The sequence below is a fragment of the Notolepis coatsorum genome (genome assembly GCF_963971535.1).
Source record: "Notolepis coatsorum genome assembly, chromosome: 7".
In the NCBI taxonomy this organism is placed as follows: Eukaryota; Metazoa; Chordata; class Actinopteri; order Aulopiformes; family Paralepididae; genus Notolepis; species Notolepis coatsorum.
The window spans coordinates 140,845,503-140,865,509 of record NC_140171.1 but is presented as its reverse complement, the minus strand read 5'-3'; the positions used below and the strand labels follow the sequence as shown (position 1 = coordinate 140,865,509).

Here is a 20,007-nt window from a genome sequence, read left to right as displayed (position 1 = left end):
CACACACACACACACACACACACACACACACACACACACACACACACACACACACACACACACACACACACACACACACACACACACACACACATTTAGAATATTTTATTTATGTCCACATAAAGACAAAGTTTAAAGGACACAAATATTAACAGTGCACTTGTACATTGTGGGATTATTCCGATACAATCGTGCCACAGTGGCAATCAAAGTTACAGACTCACATGGATGATGAACCTGACAATCAACACACAGCTCATGGGTACAGATAGCAGCGTCTTCTCCAAATTGCCCGGCTGCCAATAATTGCTGACACTGAGCAATATTTTGCTAATTGTTTGGCTCTTCTCTTCGGAAGACCGGCCATCTGAAGACCTCTAACACCCAACTTATGAACATGACCCAGGCTTCCAAATATGAAGACTAAAAGTTTACAGTTGTAACAAGTACATGTTGCACATTACTACGTTAACGGCGGCAGTTACGACGGGTGTTTGCTCAGATGTTAAGAATGGTGCGCTCCAGCATTCAGCTGCGACCACACACACACACACACACACACACACACACACACACACACACATAGATATTTAATTAATGTGACAGTGTTTGTGTGTGTGTACATTTATGTATGTGTGCGTGTGCATGTGTGTGCTCATATACACCCGTTGTAACTGCCACCGTTATTGCAGTTGGGACATAAGATGCACTGGACGCACTGGACATGTGCCTCGTTACCACACTGAGCCACGTGGAGGAGGAAGTGCTGTGTGTCCCGTAAGTGTTCAGTGCTGCTTGGCCCCGATACATTTGATTCCCTGTTTTTTTTTTTTTTTTATCCACTTTTTCTCCCATTTTCTATATTTTTATCCCATCCCAATTTTGTATCATCCAATGGACCTGTCTCAAAACCCTGCCCTCTTTTCTTGATCCTCCAATCACAGCTGTCGCTTACCTTAAAGTTTGTACGAGGAAGTCAGAGGTAAGCGACAGCTGTGATTGGAGGATCAAGAAAAGGGGCAGGGTTTGAGACAGGTCTATTCAACCCTCCCCTGTCACGGACGCTGTTTCTTGCCTCCCACAAGCCGGCTGCAATGTGGACTAAGTCATACATAGCACAAGTCCCCTCCGGTACTTGAGGTAACAGCAGTCGCATCTTTTCACCTGCGCAGCTCGATCTCTCAGTGGCGAGGAGTAACGCGTGGGAGGCTCACGCTGCCCCCGACACTTCCTGATTCTACTGCGCAGGCGCACCAAGCGACCTGTAGGAGTCGCTGTCCACAATGCCCGATCCCCACCCATCAGTTTCCCACCCCCTAATACGGCCAATGTGTATTAGTACGGACGACCAGCTAAACTGAAAGCAAATGTGGAGCGCTGGGCTCGAACTGATGAGCCCAGCGTCTCCAGCATTTCGTGGCGAGCGCCTTGCCCACTACGCCACGTAGCCGCCCACATTTGATTCCCTGTTTATGTAATATAATTTGTGGAACCAAATAAAGTATTAAAATGTGTGTGTGTGTGTGTGTGTGTGTGTGTGTGTGTGTGTGTGTGTGTGTGTGTGTGTGTGTGTGTGTGTGTGTGTGTGTGTGTGTGTGTGTGTGTGTGTGTGTGTGTGTGCGTGCGTGCGTGCGTGCGTGCGTGCGTGCGTGCGTGCGTGCGTGCGTGCGTGCGTGCGTGCGTGCCAGTGGCGTCGTTAGCCCTGGGCTTCCGGGGCTTTAGCCCCGGATGTTTTTCTCCTAGCCCCAGATCTAAAAAAAAAAAAAAAAAAAAAAAAAAAAATTGTTTACATTTTTTTTTTTACATTTTTTTTTTTTTTTATGTCAGCATCCCCATTGTCTGTGCTGAATGTTTGTTAGTGTTTGGTATTTTTTGTTGGTTTTTAGTACTTTTAAACATTTTTAGTAAGTAGTTTTCATTTGATCCTATAATTCTTTCATTCACCGATTTGTGGACTTTTTTTTTAGTGTCCTGAAAGGCGCCTTATAAATCAAATGCATTATTATTATTATTATCATCCAGGAGGGAAAAGACACTTTGGATAGTAGGGACTGCATCTCTGCCTGTCCTGACCAGGAAACACTTTGCAACTGTGATCTCCTCTGGCAATAGTTGGATATTGTTGGGTTGCAGCAATTCCACTGAGAGAAACTGGTCTGAGGCTGGATAACATGCCTGTATGCCTCTCATAAATTGTTATCCAACTCATGAGAACCTGCTCTCAAGCTCTTGCAGCATTCTGTCGACGACTGGATAGAACAGTCTCTGTCTCAGCTGATCTCCTGAGCTGAGGTCTGAGCTTGTGCCACAAGATGACTCAACTACATACTCGTCCATCCTTTTCTGCTTCCTCCTTTGGCTGGTAGTATGTTCCTCAATCCAAAGGCCATTACATATGGCCTTTGTCCTGTCATACATGTCCACTGCCATCTCTGATGTGCGATAACCTTTGAGTGTGTCCTGCACTGTGCTTTTAAATAGTACAGATATTGAAGATGTGCACTTTAACGCAGCAGCACCTGGAGCCATCCATACCCATGTCCAGTGTCCTATAATAAGCTTTAATCGAACCTCGGATAGTCCGGTTGGTTTGGGGTGGTGTGAAAGCTCATTCACTCTTGCAAGTGAACCCTGCTGCGGTTCATTTGAGATGTGAATGCAAAGCGGACCAAAGGCAGGAAAAGACCCAAAAATCGAATCTTTTTTTAATGAGAAGACTGAAACATATGTATATAATGAAACACACAATAGTTTTTTTTCGATTGCCTAAGCATGATTTTGAAAACGGGGCCCGGTGTTTCAAAACACACAATTAGCACAACCACACACACAATTATCAGAACACCTCAGATCCTTTGCTAAATTAAACACTTGTCAAAACCATACACTAATTTTGTTACCATATGAAACACACGTTACATAATGACTTAATTCTGTTTGAACCAGTTACACACACTGCTGTGCTTAACCTAAAACACATTTAGCAATTCTACTTCTCAGTGATTAGAGTACTGTAAGTGAAGTACGCAGATAATGTGCAAATATACAATAAATTCACCAAACACTACACAAGACCAATGCTGTAGACTGATGAAAATATAATTTATTTATCTACATATACCCAAATCAATGATGCAGACTGATGAAAAAAATAACATTTTCTCTCCATATAACCAAATCAGTCAACATTTCAACATGGAGAATCACAACAATACATGTCCCAGTTTTCATGCTACTATGTGCATAACACTGTAAGCTCAGCAAATATCAGACAAACATAAAATACTGTATCCAGTACAGGTTAAAATTACAGTAACACAATTTTTTTTTTGAAAAAATGTAAACAGAAAATACTAGACATTATCTCTTTGCCTAGCTGGATCTGGCAAGATAATTTTTTGTTGTGATTCTCCATGTTGACTGATTTGGGAAAATGGGAGAAAATGTATATTTTCATCAGTCTGCATCATTGGTTGTCTTGTGTAGTGTTTGGTGAATGTATTGTATATTTTCACGTTCTCTGTGTACAGTACTTCACTCTCCTTCCATTTTGGTTGAAGACAGGTGAACTCACCTGCTGCATTTTTATAGTGCTTAAACCTGATTGTGTATCTACAATTAACTGTGTTTTTATTTTGTTATTGGTGTATATGTGTATGTATGTACAGTATATGTATATATATTATATGTATATATATGTGTATATATGTATATTTGTACTCCTGTTGGGGCTTCTTGGACCAGATCAATGTTTTATCTGGCTAAATAAATAAGAAACTGATGATTTGGTCCTGTTAACTTTGAATTTTCTAGGGACTGCCCATATCCCTCTCATGGACCTGGACCTCACTTTGAGAACCTCTAATGATTCTAGTTATTCAGTATTCATCTCTAATTAATCTAAAATTGCGTATTTCTGTGCTTAAAAAAAAAAAAAAAAAAAAAAGGGGGGGGGGGGGTGACCCCCCCCTCCACCCCCCTGGGCTGAAGCCCCCAATGTTTTCTAACCCTAAAAACGCCCCTGGTGCGTGCGTGTGTGTGCTTAACCTACCTCTTCGCTGAATGTCATCACCAGCTCCAGGCTGTTTGATTCGATAAAGGAGGTCAGCTCATCTGTATCCAGCTTCCCTTCTTCAGACAACACATGATCTGCTCTGCCATCATCAAACTAACACACACACACACACACACACACACACACACACACACACACACACACACACACACACACACACACACACACACACACGCACACACACACACACACAGACAGCACACACACACACACACACACACACACATACACACTTTGAGTCAGAAACAAACATAATATCAATGAGAGCATCAATAATACACCTGAGTGAAGTCTAGTAAAAAAAATATATAATAATAATAAAATTTAAAAATTTAAAATAAAAAAATACATGAATCGTACGTTAAAAAGAATTGTGGCGTTAACAGAATTGTGCATTAACACGTTAATGACGCATTAACTTTGACAGCCTTAGTATCTATATTCTCTATATATGTAACCTCTACATGTGTATGTATATACCTCTATATATGCACACCTCTACATGTGTATGTATATACCACTATATACTGTATGTACTATAGTTACCATTAGTACAGATGGGCAGCAGTAATTCACCAAGAAACATTACTGTCAGCAGATGGCGACAAAGGTGGAAACAGACAAGCTTTTATTTGCATGCTCTTGTGTCCTTGTTTTACCTCTCTCTCTCTCTGTGTGTGTGTGTGTGTGTGTGTGTGTGTGTGTGTGTGTGTGTGTGTGTGTGTGTGTGTGTGTGTGTGTGTGTGTGTGTGTGTGTGTGTGTGTGTGTGTGTGTGTGTGTGTGTGTGTGTGTGTGTGTGTGTGTGTGTGTGTGTGTGTGTGTGTGTGTGTGTGTGTGTGTGTGTGTGTGTGTGTGTGTGTGTGTGTGTGTGTGTTGTGTGTGTGTGTGTGTGTGTGTGTGTGTGTGTGTGTGTGTGTGTGTGTGTGTGTGTGTGTGTGTGTGTGTGTGTGTGTGTGTGTGTGTGTGTGTGTGTGTGTGTGTGTGTGTGTGTGTGTGTGTGTGTGTGTGTGTGTGTGTGTGTGTGTGTACCTTTTTTAAACAGCACTACTGAGCTGGTCTTCACCTCATACTTTTTGAACACCTCAGGACTGGTTGTCATGGCAAACACAGTGTCTACCATGTTAGTGGCAACCTCTGTGAACACCTTGACCTCCTCACCTTCCAGACTCTAATGGACAGAGAGAGAGGGAGAGAGAGAGAGAGAGAGAGAGAGAGAGAGAGAGAGAGAGAGAGAGAGAGAGAGAGAGAGAGAGAGAGAGAGAGAGAGAGAGAGAGAGAGAGAGAGAGAGAGAGAGAGAGAGAGAGAGAGAGAGAGAGAGAGAGAGAGAGAGGAACACATTCATGGCTTCAGCCTCTGTTCTTGTGTTCCATTGTCTGGTAGTTGAGTTGAGTTTATTTTATCTCGAACAATCAACCATATAAAAAACACAATAAAATGATATTAAAAGATTCATTAAATGATAAACAAATGAGTGATAAACAAATGAGTTCGAGAAGGAGCAGAAGGAAGCAAATGCTTATCTAGTCCTGCCCCTTCCTCACAATATCATACATAAAACAAAATCTCTTACAAACCTTAAATAACAAACAAAATAAACATCAATAAAAAAGAACACAAATGTTAGTAGAAATAAAAATAATATATAAAATAACAATTCTAGAGCTCCTCGTTTTTGTATTCATCAATGACAGTTTTGCTATATCTATTTTTGAACTGTACAATGTTCTTGCTAATTTGTTTCTTCATCTAAGCCATTCCACAGGATTACACCACAAACTGAAATACACAAACCTTTAAGAGAAGTGCAGACAATTATAATTCCTTCTTAAATCATATTTTCCCTCTCAATCCCTACATTTCTTTTTAATATTACCTGGCAGTAGCCTACATTATTTCTTGCTTTGAACATAATTTGAGCAGTTCTGAATTTCACTATTGTCCATACATTTCAACGTTTGTGTCTTTAAAAATAAATGATTTGTATGCTCACGATACCCAACATGATTTACTATTCTTATTGCTTTTTTTGCAGTGTACATACCTTATAGGGTGCTCTTATAGGTATTTCCCCAAACTTCCACACAGTACATTAAATATGGCAATATAAGTGTGCAATACAGAGTGTGCAGTGTTTTTTGGTTCAGGATGTGTCATATTTTACCCAGAATTCCAGTGCTCCTATAGCTATCTTAGTGCACACATTTTTTATTTGGGGTTTCCAGCAGAGCTTATGGTCAATTACCATAGGCCTACCCAAAAACTTAAATTCATATACTCTTTCTATTATGACATTAGCTATTTCCACTTGAACATCTGCACTGATTTTACGATTTCCAAAAACCATAAATCTTGTTTTGTTCACATTTAGAGATAACTTATTTATATCAAACCAATATTTTAATTTACACATTTCTTCCATGACCGTCTCCAAAAGATTCTGCAAGTCCTCCCAAGAACAACAGATATTTGTGTCATCTGCAAAAACTAAATATTTGACACTTTACAAATATCATTGATAGAATGAATAATTTGGGGCCCAGAACTGACCCCTGTGGGACACCACAGGTAATGTTTTGGCACATTGACTTGTGCTGACCGACTTGTACAAATTGCTGCCTATTTCCAATGTAACTTTTCAACTAATCGAAAGCCACCCCTCTAATACCATACATATACATTTTTGTAAGCAATATCTCATGATCAATCGTATCGAAGGCTTTCTTTAGATCAATTAAAATTCCCACTGCATATTTCTTATCATCTATACATCCTATTAATTCCTCTACTAACTATATTAATGCCATATCATCACTGTGCCTCACTGCATCACTGAGCACAGAGTGGCAGTTACCATCTTCCTGGACTTAGTTCGAAACAGCACTGTGCAATACTACACCTACTGTAGACCTCAGTATATTTTTACTGTATTTATTTACTGTATATTTTATTCCATTTTTATTCTATTTTACTCTACTCTTATCCTAGGCAACTTGATTTGATTTGTTTTATTATTCTAATTCGTGACCTGTTCTGTCTAAATGTTTAAATGTTGAGCGATTTGCAGTGTCAAATTTCCCACGGGATAATAAAAGTATTTCTATTCTATTCTATATAAGTTGATCTGTTTGATCTGAAACCATACTGGCTGTCTATTAGCAAGTCCTGCTTTTCAATAAAATGGTCCAGTCTTGAAACAAAGAGTTTTTCAAGTATCTTTGAGAACTGAGAAAGCAGTCTGTAAAGATGTTTATCACCAGCCTTATATAATGGTATGACTTTGGCAATTTTCATATTCTCTGGGAATACCTGTTTTGAATGATAAGTTACATAATTATATGTGTGAGTGGGTCAACAATTCCATCTATTAATTTCTTTACCAGAGACATATCAATATCATTCCAGTTAGTGGAAGTTCTATTCATACACTTATTTACAATATCAATAATTTCTTTTTTCCCTACAGTTCCCAAAAATATTGAGTTTGTGTTTCTCTTTTCAAATTCCCCATCAGCACATCTATCCCCAGTATTGATTATTTCCTTAGCCAATTTTGGACCCATGTTAACAAAGAAGTTATTAAATCCCTCCACCACATCATACATATCAGTAATTGTCAAGTTGTTATCAATAACATGTTCTGGATAAGTTGGACTAGGTTGTCTTTTTTTAATAATACTATTTAATATATTCCATATTCCTTTTACATTGTAGCTTTAGGTTATTCGCCTCTCATGTCCTATAAAGTTCATATTTGATGGGAAACAGAGACAGAGGACAATTCAGAGGGAGGTACAGATATAAATAAAAAGATAGACAGACAGACAGACAGACAGACAGACAGACAGACAGACAGACAGACAGACAGACAGACAGACAGACAGACAGACAGACAGACAGACAGACAGACAGACAGACAGACAGACAGACAGACAGACAGACAGACAGACAGACAGACAGACAGACAGACAGACAGACAGACAGACAGACAGACAGACAGACAGACAGACATACATACATACATACATACATACACATACATACACACACACACACACACACACACACACACACACATACATACATACATACATACATACATACATACATACATACATACATACATACATACATACATACATACATACATACATACATACATACATACATACATACATACATACATACATACATACACACACACACACATACATACATACATACATACATACATACATACATACATACATACATACATACATACATACATACATACATACATACATACATACATACATACATACATACATACATACATACATACATACATACATACATACATACATACATACATACATACATACATACATGATACATAACTAGATACATAAATAGACTTACAGAGAAGAATCCTACTACAGAGACATTGTGAGCATCAAGGAACTGTGCTGTAGAGTCTGGAGAGACCAGCAGCAGAGCACTGGGGCCAGCCCGACGCTTCATCCACTGGACGATGCCCTTCACTGTCCTCTTACCTGCCCCACACACACACACACACACACACACACACACACACACACACACACACACACACACACACACACACACACACACACACACACACACACACACACACACACACACACACACACACACACACACACACACACACACACACACACACACACACACACACACACACACACACACACACACACACACACACACACACACACACACACACACACACACACACACACACACACACACACACACACACACACACACACACACACACACACACACACATGGTGTGTGATGGGAATTTATAATATAATGTGAGCAAAATAACAATTCTGAGTCCAAAGTTGAATAAAAATGAGATAGATTTATTTCCTTATTTGATCATACAAGAAAATGCTCATGTTCAAAATCAGACCAGTGTAACCAATGGCTGACCACGAAGTGAGACCGAAGTCCCGTTTGAAAACACAGTTAATACACAGTTGATACATGCATATGACGTAGAAGAAACAAAATGGCTGGTTAGAGAAATTAATAATACGACTATATATTTTTTTTTGGTCCACTTTTTCTCCCATTTTCTATATTTTCTCCCATCCCAATTTCGTATCATCCAATTCAACCCTCCCCTGTCACGAACGCTGTTTCTTGCCTCCCACAAGCCGGCTGAAATGTGGACTAAGTCATACATAGCACAAGTCCCCTCCGGTACTTGAGGTAACAGCAGTCGCATCTTTTCACCTGCGCAGCTCGATCTCTCAGTGGCGAGGAGTAACGCGTGGGAGGCTCACGCTGCCCCCGACACTTCCTGATTCTACTGCGCAGGCGCACCAACCGACCTGTAGGAGTCGCTGTCCACAACGCCCGATGCCCACCCATCAGTTTCCCACCCCCTAATACTGCCAATGTGTATTAGTATGAACGACCAGCTAAACTGAAAGCAATGTGGAGCGCTGGGAATAATACGACTATATTATGGCTATAGCCTGGAAGGAAAACAGCTTTGTCTAACGGTTCCCATAACCTTGGGTTATGGCTCTGAAGAAACACAATTCCGTGACCTATAGTCTGGGCCTTTATAATAGAATACTCATTGTAACTGTCTATGTATGTGGCTTATGGCCTATTATGGCAGAACATAGTGTAATACACAAGGATATATTGAAAGTCAACAGAAATGGCTCCCATCTACAGGAGTTTAATAACAACCTTGTTTTGGCTGGCCCGGGGAGGACAGAGGAGACACACACACATTACACTGATCTCAGTGTACAGTCTGTAAAATGATAAAACAACACAGATCCATAATGACATGATAATATATTCCACCACATATGGTACGGGTCAGTGTGTGTTCACTAGACAGTATGGTACGGGTCAGTGTGTGTGTGTGTGTTCACTAGATAGTATGGTACGGGTCAGTGTGTGTGTGTGTGTGTTCACTAGATAGTATGGTATGGGTCAGTGTGTGTGTGTGTGTGTGTGTGTGTGTGTGTGTGTGTGTGTGTGTGTGTGTGTGTGTGTGTGTGTGTGTGTGTGTGTGTGTGTGTGTGTGTGTGTGTGTGTGTGTGTGTGTGTGTGTGTGTGTGTGTGTGTGTGTGTGTGTGTGTGTGTGTGTGTGTGTGTGTGTGTGTGTGTGTGTGTGTGTGTGTGTGTGTGTGTGTGTGTGTGTGTGTGTGTGTGTTCACTAGACAGTATGGTACGGGTCAGTGTGTGTGTGTGTGTTCACTAGACAGTATGGTACGGGTCAGTGTGTGTGTGTGTGTGTGTGTGTGTTCACTAGACAGTATGGTGTGGGTCAGTGTGTGTGTGTGTGTGTGTGTGTGTGTGTGTGTGTGTGTGTGTGTGTTCACTAGACAGTATGGTATGGGTCCGTGTGTGTGTGTGTGTTCACTAGACAGTATGGTACGGGTCAGTGTGTGTGTGTGTGTGTGTTCACTAGACAGTATGGTATGGGTCAGTGTGGGTCCGTGTGTGTGTGTGTGTTCACTAGACAGTATGGTATGGGTCAGTGTGGGTCCGTGTGTGTGTGTGTGTTCACTAGACAGTATGGTGTGGGTCAGTGTGGGTCCGTGTGTGTGTGTGTGTTCACTAGACAGTATGGTGTGGGTCAGTGTGGGTCCGTGTGTGTGTGTGTGTTCACTAGACAGTATGGTGTGGGTCAGTGTGGGTCCGTGTGTGTGTGTGTGTTCACTAGACAGTATGGTGTGGGTCAGTGTGGGTCCGTGTGTGTGTGTGTGTGTTCACTAGACAGTATGGTGTGGGTCAGTGTGGGTCCGTGTGTTTACCAGTGAAGTCTACAGGCCGTGTGCGGTCTCCGTCGGTGAACAGCTTGAGGGTGGGGAAGCTTCCGACGTCGAACTCCTCCGCCAGCTCCTTCTCCTCCGTAGCTTCCACTTTGGCCAATCGCATCACTGGCTCCTCCCCCTTCAGCTTCCCAGCTGCCTCTGCGTACACTGGCTCTAACTGATTGCAGTGGCCGCACCATGGTGCATCTGCACACACACACACACACACACACACACACACACACACTCACACACACACACACACACACACACACACACACACACACACACACACACACACACACACACACACACACTCACACACACACACACACAACATGAAACAATTCGCAATTAATCGTAAAATAATTACGTATAATTTTTATTTCAACCAAAAATGCTTAATAAACAATAATGTTAGTGATAGAAGGGAACTCCTTTTGTGCAAAAATGGAAAGCTTGCCAATGTTCATGAGGCAGAATTGTTACAATAGCCGATAATACATTTTCCCCAATGATAAATCCCTATACGGGTGGACCGTGCGGGAAACTAAAGTGACGTCAGACTACACCTCCCTATAGAGTTGGATCTTTTTCATTTAGAAAGTGAGTTTAGTAGGAGGAAATTTAATTTTAAACATCAGTTTTGCACGTACCACACTTAAACAGATGTGTCCTTCAGTTATTGGTGTAAAGTTGTGGAATTCTCTCCATAGCGAGCTTAAGGGATGTAATAGTGTTTGTCAATTCAAAAAGAATTAAAAAAATATATATATTATTTAGTCAGTATGAAAGTAAAATGTGATCTGAATAGTGATATATTTTCTTTTTCTTTTTTGTTTTATTATTATTATTATTATTATTATTATTATTATTATTATTATTATTATTATTATTATTATTATTATTATTATTATTATTATTATTATTATTATTATTATTATTATTATTATTATTATTATTATTATTATTATTATTATTATTATTATTATTATTATTATTATTATTATTATTATTATTATTATTATTATTATTATTATTATTATTATTATTATTATTATTATTATTATTATTATTATTATTATTATTATTATTATTATTATTATTATTATTATTATTATTATTATTATTATTATTATTATTATTATTATTATTATTATTATTAAATTTGTTCTTGTTTAATTGTATATGGTATAAATTATTATTTTGTGTAAATTAGGTTGTACGCCGACCATCAAGTAATACAGTACTTGTTTAGTTTAGGAATAAGGGGCAGGTAACCATAAGAATTATTCTTCTTCCTGCTCCTTTTGCCCATGGTATGGTATGATTTTGTATGAAAACTCTATGATTGTATTGCTTCCATGTGGCAAATAAAACTCTGAATCTGAATCCGAATCTGACGCCATCTTCATAGAAAAATAAGTGGACCATCTTTGATGTCGTGTGTCGTATTATAGCGGCTTGACTCATACATTTGGTGCTGGTTGACGTCAGCTTCCAAAGCCCTATTCTTCCAATGCATGTGGGAAACAAACCCTGCACCAGCCCCAGCAGCAGCAGTTTGAGACAGATAGCTACTCAGCTACACAGGCTTCACCTACTGGTATATCAACATGTAAATTAACATGTAAAAGATAGTGGCGTGGCAGTTGGTCTCCCATTTATCTCTTCAGCCTTCTCCTCTGTCCCAACCCCTCCTCCCTCTCCCTCTCCCTCTCCCTCTCCCTCTCTCTCTCCCTCTCCCTCTCCCTCTCCCTCTCCCTCTCCCTCTCTCCCTCTCTCTCTTCAATGTCCCTTGGCTGTGGGAGAGTTGACCCAGGCAGCATCTGCAGAGGCCACGTGCTGCACCCTCACTTGTGCTTCTAGTAGGTTTTTTTGATGACGCGTTCTTCCAGGAAATTCACAGTAAATTTTACTCAAACTGAGTCAAATGTAAAATGTACTCAGTTTGAGTAAAATTTACTCTGCGAAATGCCAATTTTACAAGACAGGACATTCTATTTCTAATTCTTCTTTCAATACAGTTTAATGACAGATAAAGTCCCACATGCCTTGCACAGAATACAAGAATCTGACCATAGCCAACATTAGAACTTCTAAAGTGCTGGACACAAATTGAAGAGTGCATTCTCATGCTGGGACAGAGGCTCGTAAAAACGTAATGAAAACGATCCCACCTGGGGACCCACCAGAGACAGTCCCACGACCCACTTTGGGGTCCCGACCCCATACTTTAAGAAACACCGGAGCCCTCACATAACCGGCCTCTCTCTCTCTCTATTTATTTATTTATTTATTTAATTTGGGAGTTTAATTATGGAATAGCCTTAGTGACGGGTTGAAGTTGTGTACCGGTACTTCTCAGGGGATATTTAAAAAAGCCTTAAAGGATAAAATAATTGAGGAGTACAGTTTTGAGTAAAACATCAAACATTTGTTTTTTTCTTTAAAAAGAAATGTATATCTTGCAGCATATTTTAAGTGTTTCTTTCTTATATTAAAATATATTTCGTTTTTTAAGAATTTGTAAAGGATAGGCAAAAATAAGCATGTGCTTCAGCCTATTCCTTTTTTTCGGTCGTTGATTTTGGATTTTGTGTGTGGGCTTGCCTTGAATATGTACATTTGTGATTATCTATTTAGGTGTGTTTGATTTGTCTGCAGGCCGTAAAAAAAAAAACGTCATTAATTAATTCATTCATTCATTCATTCATTCATTCATTCATTCATTCATTCATTCATTCATTCATTCATGCATGCATTCATTTAGCCGATAGTACGTTTCATAACAGCTGAAGCGCCACTCACAGAACTCCACCAGTAAGAACTTGCTCTCGCTGAGAGCTCTGTCGAAGTTGTTGATGTGAAGAACCATCACGTCCTTCTCCTCCTCTATCTCCGTGGTCTTCTCCTTCTTGGGCTCCCCCTCTTCGCTGTCGTCCTCCGGTGTCTCCGCTGGCGTCTCCCCTTCCGTCCGTCTGTCAGCATCTGTGTCGTCGGTCTGGACGCAGGAGGCCCACAGCAGGAGGCCCAGCAGGACCGTGAGGTGCGTGAGCGTCTGTATCTTCATCTCGGTGGCCTGTCCCTTATGACCGACACCAAACTCAACGACCAGGTGTGTGTGACTGCGTGTGAGTCCCAGAGTGTGCGTGTGAGTCAGAGAGAGTGTGTGTGAGAAAGATAGATAACGTGTGTAGAGTGTGTGTCGGAATGCTACTGGCCTCCTCTTCTGTCCAATCAGAAGTTTGGCTACGTTTAGTCAAGGCTGGTCACATGGTCCAGTTCAGCTTCAGCATTGGTTGAACCAGACCGACTGAACGCAATGACTTTAGGCCTTATCACACGTATACCTCTTCATCTCGTTCCCACACCCCTTCTATACCTCCATCCTTTCCTTTCTGCAACTCTCGATTAGGCCTGGTCACCCCACCAGGTTAGAACACATATACCTCCTTTTGTCTCTCCGCTCATCATCTCTCCCCCTCTCCTTTTGTCTCTCCGTTCATCATCTCTCCCCCTCTCCTTTTGTCTCTCCGCTCATCATCTCTCCCCCTCTCCTTTTGTCTCTCCGTTCATCATCTCTCCCCCTCTCCTTTTGTCTCTCCGCTCATCATCTCTCCGCCTCTCCTTTTGTCTCTCCGCTCATCATCTCTCCCCCTCTCCTTTTGTCTCTCCATTCATCATCTCTCCCCCTCTCCTTTTGTCTCTCCGCTCATCATCTCTCCCCCTCTCCTTTTGTCTCTCCGCTCATCATCTCTCCCCCTCTCCTTTTGTCTCTCCGTTCATCATCTCTCCCCCTCTCCTTTTGTCTCTCCGCTCATCATCTCTCCCCCTCTCCTTTTGTCTCTCCGTTCATCATCTCTCCCCCTCTCCTTTTGTCTCTCCGCTCATCATCTCTCCCCCTCTCCTTTTGTCTCTCCGCTCATCATCTCTCCCCCTCTCCTATTGTCTCTCCGTTCATCATCTCTCCCCCTCTCCTTTTGTCTCTCCGTTCATCATCTCTCCCCCTCTCCTTTTGTCTCTCCGTTCATCATCTCTCCCCCTCTCCTTTTGTCTCTCCGTTCATCATCTCTCCCCCTCTCCTTTTGTCTCTCCGCTCATCATCTCTCCCCCTCTCCTTTTGTCTCTCCACTCATCATCTCTCCCCCTCTCCTTTTGTCTCTCCGCTCATCATCTCTCCCCCTCTCCCCTTATCACAGCCTCATTTACCTAGAAACACCGCTCTCTCGTCTCTACCTCTCTACCAAACAACTGCCTCTTTAAACTGCTGCGGTCAGGCAAGCGATACCGGAGTCTCATGGCAAGCACAGAGAGACTCAGAAGGAGCTTCTATCCCCAGGCCACCAGGATGCGCAACGACAATAACACTATGTAACAAACCATCAAATACACTCACAGCACACACATCCACACATACACACTCACTTTAAATAAACAACTCACTGTAGCACCCACTTTACCCACTTTAGACACTTTAACACACTTTATATTGATTGGTAAAGAGATTCGCACTACAACTCATACCTCATTGCACCTTACCCTAAGTTGTACCTCATCCCATTTCTGCATTGTACTGTATATTGTATTGTAACTCAGTTACTTTTTCTCTACTCGGCATTGTATATTGAACACTTTTGTTTACACTTGTTTACGTACTTGACTATTCTATTTTATACTTATTTTATACTTATCTATTTTTATCTAGCACACTCTCAGGAGCAAAACAGAAATAAGCATTTCATATAAAAGTATTCTGTATTTTTGTATGACAACTAATAAATAAACTTGAACTTGAACTATCCAAGGCCTCGTCACTGTGAGGTTCGCCTTTCCCTTGACCTTTAATTCCCTGTCTCCTCACCTCACTAGCCCCCACCCTCGCGTTCGTTTACTCTCGTTTGCTCTTCAGCAGCCACACCCTTGGACTACCTGTCATTATGTGTTTGGTTGGTCTGGTGCCGAACACACACTTCTAGTTCGAGTATCAATTACCATCACGCACCTGATGGTTATTCTAATTAGTGCCCCTGTGGGCTTTAAGTACCTCGCTCTTCCCCTCAGTCCTGGTCGGGTCGTTCCGTATCATATCTCTATCACCAAACTCCTTCGGGAGGTTCTCTGTCTGTAGGCTCCTACGGGAGTTTCTGTCAGTATGCTGTTTTATCTCCGGCGTGAGACGAGGTGCAAGCTTTGGCCACCTGTCGCCGTTTGCCTGGAGGGAGACATTGTACTGCGCTCTCTAATCCTCTACGGGAGGTATTCCAATGTTCCACTCCAGACCTCCGCGCCAGATGCGCTCAAGCCTTCGCCACCTGTCGCCGTTTGCCTGGAGGGAGACATTGTACTGCGCTCTCTAATCCTCTACGGGAGGTATTCCAATGTTCCACTCCAGACCTCCGCGCAGCAGATGCGCTCTCCGTACCGGCGCGTACTCCAAGCAGACGCGCATCCAGACCTCCGAGCCAGACGCGCTCTTCACTCCAGACGCGCATCCAGACGCACATCCAGACCTCCGAGCCAGACGCGCTCTTCACTCCAGACGCGCATCCAGACGCGCATCCAGACCTCCGAGCCAGACGCGCTCTTCACTCCAGACGCGCATCCAGACGCGCATCCAGACCTCCGAGCCAGACGCGCTCTTCACTCCAGACGCGCATCCAGACGCGCATCCAGACCTCCGAGCCAGACGCGCTCTTCACTCCAGACGCGCATCCAGACGCGCATCCAGACGCGCATCCAGACCTCCGAGCCAGACGCGCTCTTCACTCCAGACGCGCATCCAGACGCGCATCCAGACCTCCGAGCCAGACGCGCTCTTCACTCCAGACGCGCACCACTCAGACCTCCGCGCCAGATGCGCTCTCCGTACCGGCGCGTACTCCAAGCAGACGCGCACCACTCAGACCTCCGCGCCAGATGCGCTCTCCGTACCGGCGCGTACTCCAAGCAGACGCGCACCACTCTGACCTCCGCGCCAGATGCGCTCTCCTCCAGACGTCTAGCCTGCGCCTTCCTACTCCTCCCTGTAAGCAGCTCCAGCCCTCGCCCTGTTCCAAGGCCTTACCCTGTTTTCTCTATCCCTGTCCAGTTTTCTAGTCCTCCTAGTCCTCCCTGTCCCCAGCCCGCCTGCGCGGGCCTCTGTCCCTGTTTCCCCTCTCTAGTCCTCCTAGTCCTCCCTGTCCAGTCCTCTAGTCCTCCTAGTCCTCCCTGTCCAGTCCTTCTAGTCCTCCTAGTCCTCCCTGTCCCCAGCCCGCCTCCGCGGGCCTCTGTCCCTTTTCCCCTCTCTAGTCCTCCTAGTCCTCCCTGTCCAGTCCTCCTAGTCATCCTAGTCCTCCCTGTCCAGTCCTCCTAGTCCTCCTAGTCCTCCCTGTCCAGTCCTCCTAGTCCTCCCTGTTCCTGCCTGTTCCCCTGCCCTGGCCCTGTCCGTTAGCCTTCCCTAGCCTTCCCCTTAGCCAGCTCGCCTCTTAAAGGCACTGGTCCTTTTCCCTATTCTTGTTTTCCTGTGATTTGTGTTCTCCCTTAAAGGGACAGTGCCGTTTTCTGTTGTTTTCAATAAATGCCCAGTTCTTGGCTTACTCTCATACCTGTCTTGTGTTGTGCGATTGGGGTCGGTTACAAACCATAACAGTCACCCCCCCCCCTTTTTACACTGGCTAATTAACAGACCCAACCACTACCATTTACTCCATTCCCTGGTGTGTGCACTATTTTGTATGGATGTCAAAAGAATGGGAACAGTTTGGCGCACACTTCCAAATGCACATAGTTTAGAAAGCAAGTTTCATACACTTCAGAGACAGTATACAGTAGAAGACACAGTTTACTGACATACATTCACTTGTGAAATTTAGTAGCAAGCATTATAATAAATAAATAAATAAATAAATGTTCACTTGATAATTTACTTTGCAGACAAATTTCAGTTCTTTCAGTTCACAGGAATGTGGTCATTTCAAAGCAAAGGTGCATATACTCTCATTGAGGAAGGGTGTCAGAATATGGAACAGATTCAGGGTAGGTGATGCATTGCTGGTCAAAACATTTCAGAATACTACAATCATAGCAGATACAACATATTGACATAATGACTGCATAACACAACAGGAGAGAGCAGTGTGGACGTGTTACAAATGGGCATTAGTAGCTTCCTTTTTTTGGTATACAGTATGTATCGGATTCATTCATCAGATTCAAGGGCACTGACATAATTGGAGTCTTTTCGGTCTTCTGCGGTTAGGATTCTGCTGAAGAGTCCACCACACCTCTAATGGTTCTCTGAGGGAGGATGTACATTGTACCAAAGACTCTAGTCACCCAAACAACTGCCTCTTTGCACTGCTGGGGTCAGGCAAGCGCTACCTGGAGTCTCATGGCCGGCACAGAGAGACTCAGAAGGAGCTTCTATCCCCAGGCCATCAGGATACTCAATGACTCTTTATGTAACATCATCAACCCATCCATCCACACCAGGCCACGTGAGCGGATCGGCGCGGCCGAGAAATCCGCTCTTCGCTCTTTAAAGCTTGGTCCGCTCCGCTAATCGATCATGTTGACCCCGCCCCCAAGTCGCTCTCCGCTCGCTCCCCGCTCACCTTGAATCGAGCCCCGCGCCAGATTGCTCGGCAGATTTTTATTTTTTTTTGGAGCATGGTGTAAATCAGCTCAAACTACAACAGTCTACACCCCCTGGGCCCCTTAACAATTGTTTGTATTGAGCCGCATTGTAATTGTACCCATTCTGCAATGTTAAATAACGTTGTTTATCCATCCACTAGCTCTATTAAGCGATGATAGGCTAGCCGAGCCACAATGCTATGGTCGCTGCCATTAACGTTAGCATGTAAGCTAACGTCAACAACAATGGCGTCGATACGTTTTCTATCAGGAGTGAGTGTGGGCGTCTCTACAGTGACAAAGCCTGAACCGGATATCACAGGTTCACCCTTCTCATTGGTTGAAAATGGCCTTCATGTTTGTACATCGCCATCTGTTGCTTTGGCATTGTACTGCATGTATATTACATCAACAGTGTTAAACCACTGTGAGCGACCTGGAGTGGATTGGAGCGGAGGAGAACTCTCGCTCCGGACGTCACGCCGACCCATTTTAAAACCCACTCCTCGCTCACGTCAAAACCGCCCGCTCCGCGCCCCGCGCCGCTCACGCTCCGATCCGCTCACATGGCCTGATCCACACTCATTGCACACACAAGCACACACTCACTTTAAATAAACACTCACCGTAACACTCACTTTAGACACTTTAATAACACTACATGTATTTATCTATTTATTAAAGAGATTTGCACTACATTCATACCTTGCACCTTGCCTTGAAAAAGTTGTGTACCTCATTGTCTGCATTTTTACTTCATTGTACTTAGATTGTACTTAGGTTGTACTCTAGTTTGTATATTGTATTGTATATTGTATATATTGTATAGTGTTATTCCTCTTTTACTTACTTTTTTACTGTATGAAGCACATTCTCAGGTAAAAACAAACTTGAAACTTGAAACTCTGATGGTTCTCAGAGAGTGAGGGTGTTCCTCTGATGGTTCTCAGAGAGTGAGGGTGTTGCTCTGATGGTTCTCAGAGAGTGAGGGTGTTCCTCTGATGGTTCTCAGAGAGTGAGGGTGTTCCTCTGATGGTTCTCAGAGAGTGAGGGTGTTCCTCTGATGGTTCTCAGAGAGTGAGGGTGTTCCTCTAATGGTTCTCAGAGGGTGAGGGTGTTCCTCTGATGGTTCTCAGAGAGTGAGGGTGTTGCTCTGATGGTTCTCAGAGAGTGAGGGTGTTCCTCTGATGGTTCTCAGAGAGTGAGGGTGTTCCTCTGATGGTTCTCAGAGGGTGAGGGTGTTCCTCTGATGGTTCTCAGAGAGTGAGGGTGTTGCTCTGATGGTTCTCAGAGAGTGAGGGTGTTCCTCTGATGGTTCTCAGAGAGTGAGGGTGTTCCTCTGATGGTTCTCAGAGGGTGAGGGTGTTCCTCTGATGGTTCTCAGAGAGTGAGGGTGTTGCTCTGATGGTTCTCAGAGAGTGAGGGTGTTCCTCTGATGGTTCTCAGAGAGTGAGGGTGTTGCTCTGATGGTTCTCAGAGAGTGAGGGTGTTCCTCTGATGGTTC

The 20,007-nt window shown here is 43.1% G+C and overlaps 1 protein-coding gene across 1 annotated transcript in view; it reads right to left on the bottom strand.

Annotated features, from left to right (window-relative positions):
- The window catches only part of pdia2 (protein disulfide isomerase family A, member 2), a gene marked incomplete at both ends in the record, with an annotated part of 18,699 nt that extends 4,740 nt beyond the window's left edge, over window positions 1-13,959 (bottom strand). The window contains 6 exon segments of the mRNA XM_084318415.1: window positions 4,052-4,168; window positions 5,106-5,111; window positions 5,113-5,244; window positions 8,476-8,609; window positions 10,887-11,093; window positions 13,698-13,959. Coding sequence (XP_084174541.1) covers window positions 4,052-4,168; window positions 5,106-5,111; window positions 5,113-5,244; window positions 8,476-8,609; window positions 10,887-11,093; window positions 13,698-13,959 — 858 coding nt within the window.
- Between the last annotated feature and the right edge of the window lie 6,048 nt (window positions 13,960-20,007).